This window comes from Pinus tabuliformis, chromosome 6, assembly GCF_031772625.1.
Source record: "Pinus tabuliformis cultivar Carrire ecotype Pingquan chromosome 6, CPIR1, whole genome shotgun sequence".
NCBI classification, from domain to species: Eukaryota; Viridiplantae; Streptophyta; class Pinopsida; order Pinales; family Pinaceae; genus Pinus; species Pinus tabuliformis.
Window position 1 is genome coordinate 175639289 of NC_142292.1, and position 1652 is coordinate 175640940.

A 1652-nucleotide genomic window follows, 5' to 3' on the forward strand; every position below is an offset into this window, starting at 1 on the left:
ATGAAAGCAGACTTTTTCATTCGTAAACGAAAATCTAAAACAAACTCCGGATCATTGTACAATTTTTTTAGTTTGAAAAAGTAAAACACGTGATATGAAACCAAACTTTTTCATTTTTAAAAGATAATTTGTAGACTTTTTCTATTTTTGAATGTCGAAAGAAAATACGCAACTGACCATATCCTCCCGACAGACATATGTATATGTATATGTATATGTATATATATATATATATATATATATATATATATATATTTCACAAAACATAACTATAGACTCTAGACCCGACAGACATATGTATATGTATATGTATATGTATATGTATATCTATATATATATATATTTCACAAAACATAACTATAGACTCTAACTAACCAGAACTCTGACACAGTCGTATGCGGCAGAGGAGATTCGATGGGTGGACCTGCAACACCGGGTCATTTACCATAGTTATAAAAGGGAGAAACGCTCTCCATTCATAATCAAATTCAGTCCATCTCTATTTATTTTCGAATAGAAGAAAAGAAAAATAGTGAGTTACAGCCATGGAATCCTTTTCGGCGTTAGCAGTTACAGTACTAGTGATCTTATCATACGCGAATAGTATTGTTATTGTGCGTGCAAGTGATCCAGATCCTTTACAAGACATTTGCGTTGCTGATATGCAAAGCAATGGTAATGTTTCCATGTTGTAATTATGTATGTCTTGTGCGTTTGCGAATGTCTGCTAGCTGATCATGGGTGAATAACATTTTATATATTTTGCTTGATTTGAATTGTGCAGTTATTGTGAACGAGTTTCCATGTAACAATGCGATGACGGTCACAGCAGACGACTTCTGGTTGAGGGGCCTAGATAAACCAGGAGATACCAGTAACCAGTTTGGATTCGTTGTAACGCCAGCTTTTGTAACGCAGCTACCAGGCTTAAACACCTTGGGAATTTCGTTGGTCCGCCTTGATTTCACTGCTCCTCTCGGCCTCAACCCTCCTCACACACATCCGCGGGCCACCGAAATCTTGGTGGTGATCGAGGGTACTCTCTTGGTTGGCTTTATCACCACTAACAACACTCTGTTCTCTACAACGCTGGAGAAGGGAGACGTGTTTGTCTTCCCTCGAGGTCTTGTGCATTTCCAACAGAACATTGGCCCTGTCAACGCAGTGGCCTTCTCTGGACTGAACAGCCAGAATCCAGGAACTCAGCAGGTTGCGTCGGCCTTGTTCGGAGCCTCTCCTCCTTTTTCTGCCTCTGTGCTCGCCAGAGCTTTCCAGATCGATGACAAGCTCGTCCAAATTATCCAAAGCAGGTTCACATCCTCATGATCTTGATCCGATGTTGTCATAATACTATTCGCTCTCTCCTTCCTTCAATGGTGGTGGTATTTATATAGTTAAATAAAACCAACCTCCCGATGTTGTTATCTGAGAGAGGTAATTATAATAGCAATAGTTTTTCATAATTCAAATCTGACGCTGCGTTTGATACACGATTGATTGACAAAGACTTGGAAATACATATCAGTGTTAATTTGGATTATGAAATTTCTCATGTTAATCAATATTCAACTGTTCAGACAAAAACTGAGGAAGAAGTCGTCCACCATTCTCACAAAGAGAACAACATCCTTCTTTTAAAAATGTAGTCTACT

General features: G+C 38.5%; 1 protein-coding gene across 1 annotated transcript; it reads left to right on the forward strand.

The window, feature by feature from the left end:
* Positions 1-545: 545 nt before the first annotated feature.
* On the forward strand, positions 546-1326 carry LOC149258040 (germin-like protein 8-2). Its single transcript, XM_089398087.1, has 2 exons — positions 546-675; positions 785-1326. Exons 1-2 carry the CDS (start codon positions 546-548, stop codon positions 1324-1326), a joined length of 672 nt encoding a protein of 223 aa, XP_089254213.1.
* The last annotated feature ends 326 nt before the right edge of the window (positions 1327-1652 follow it).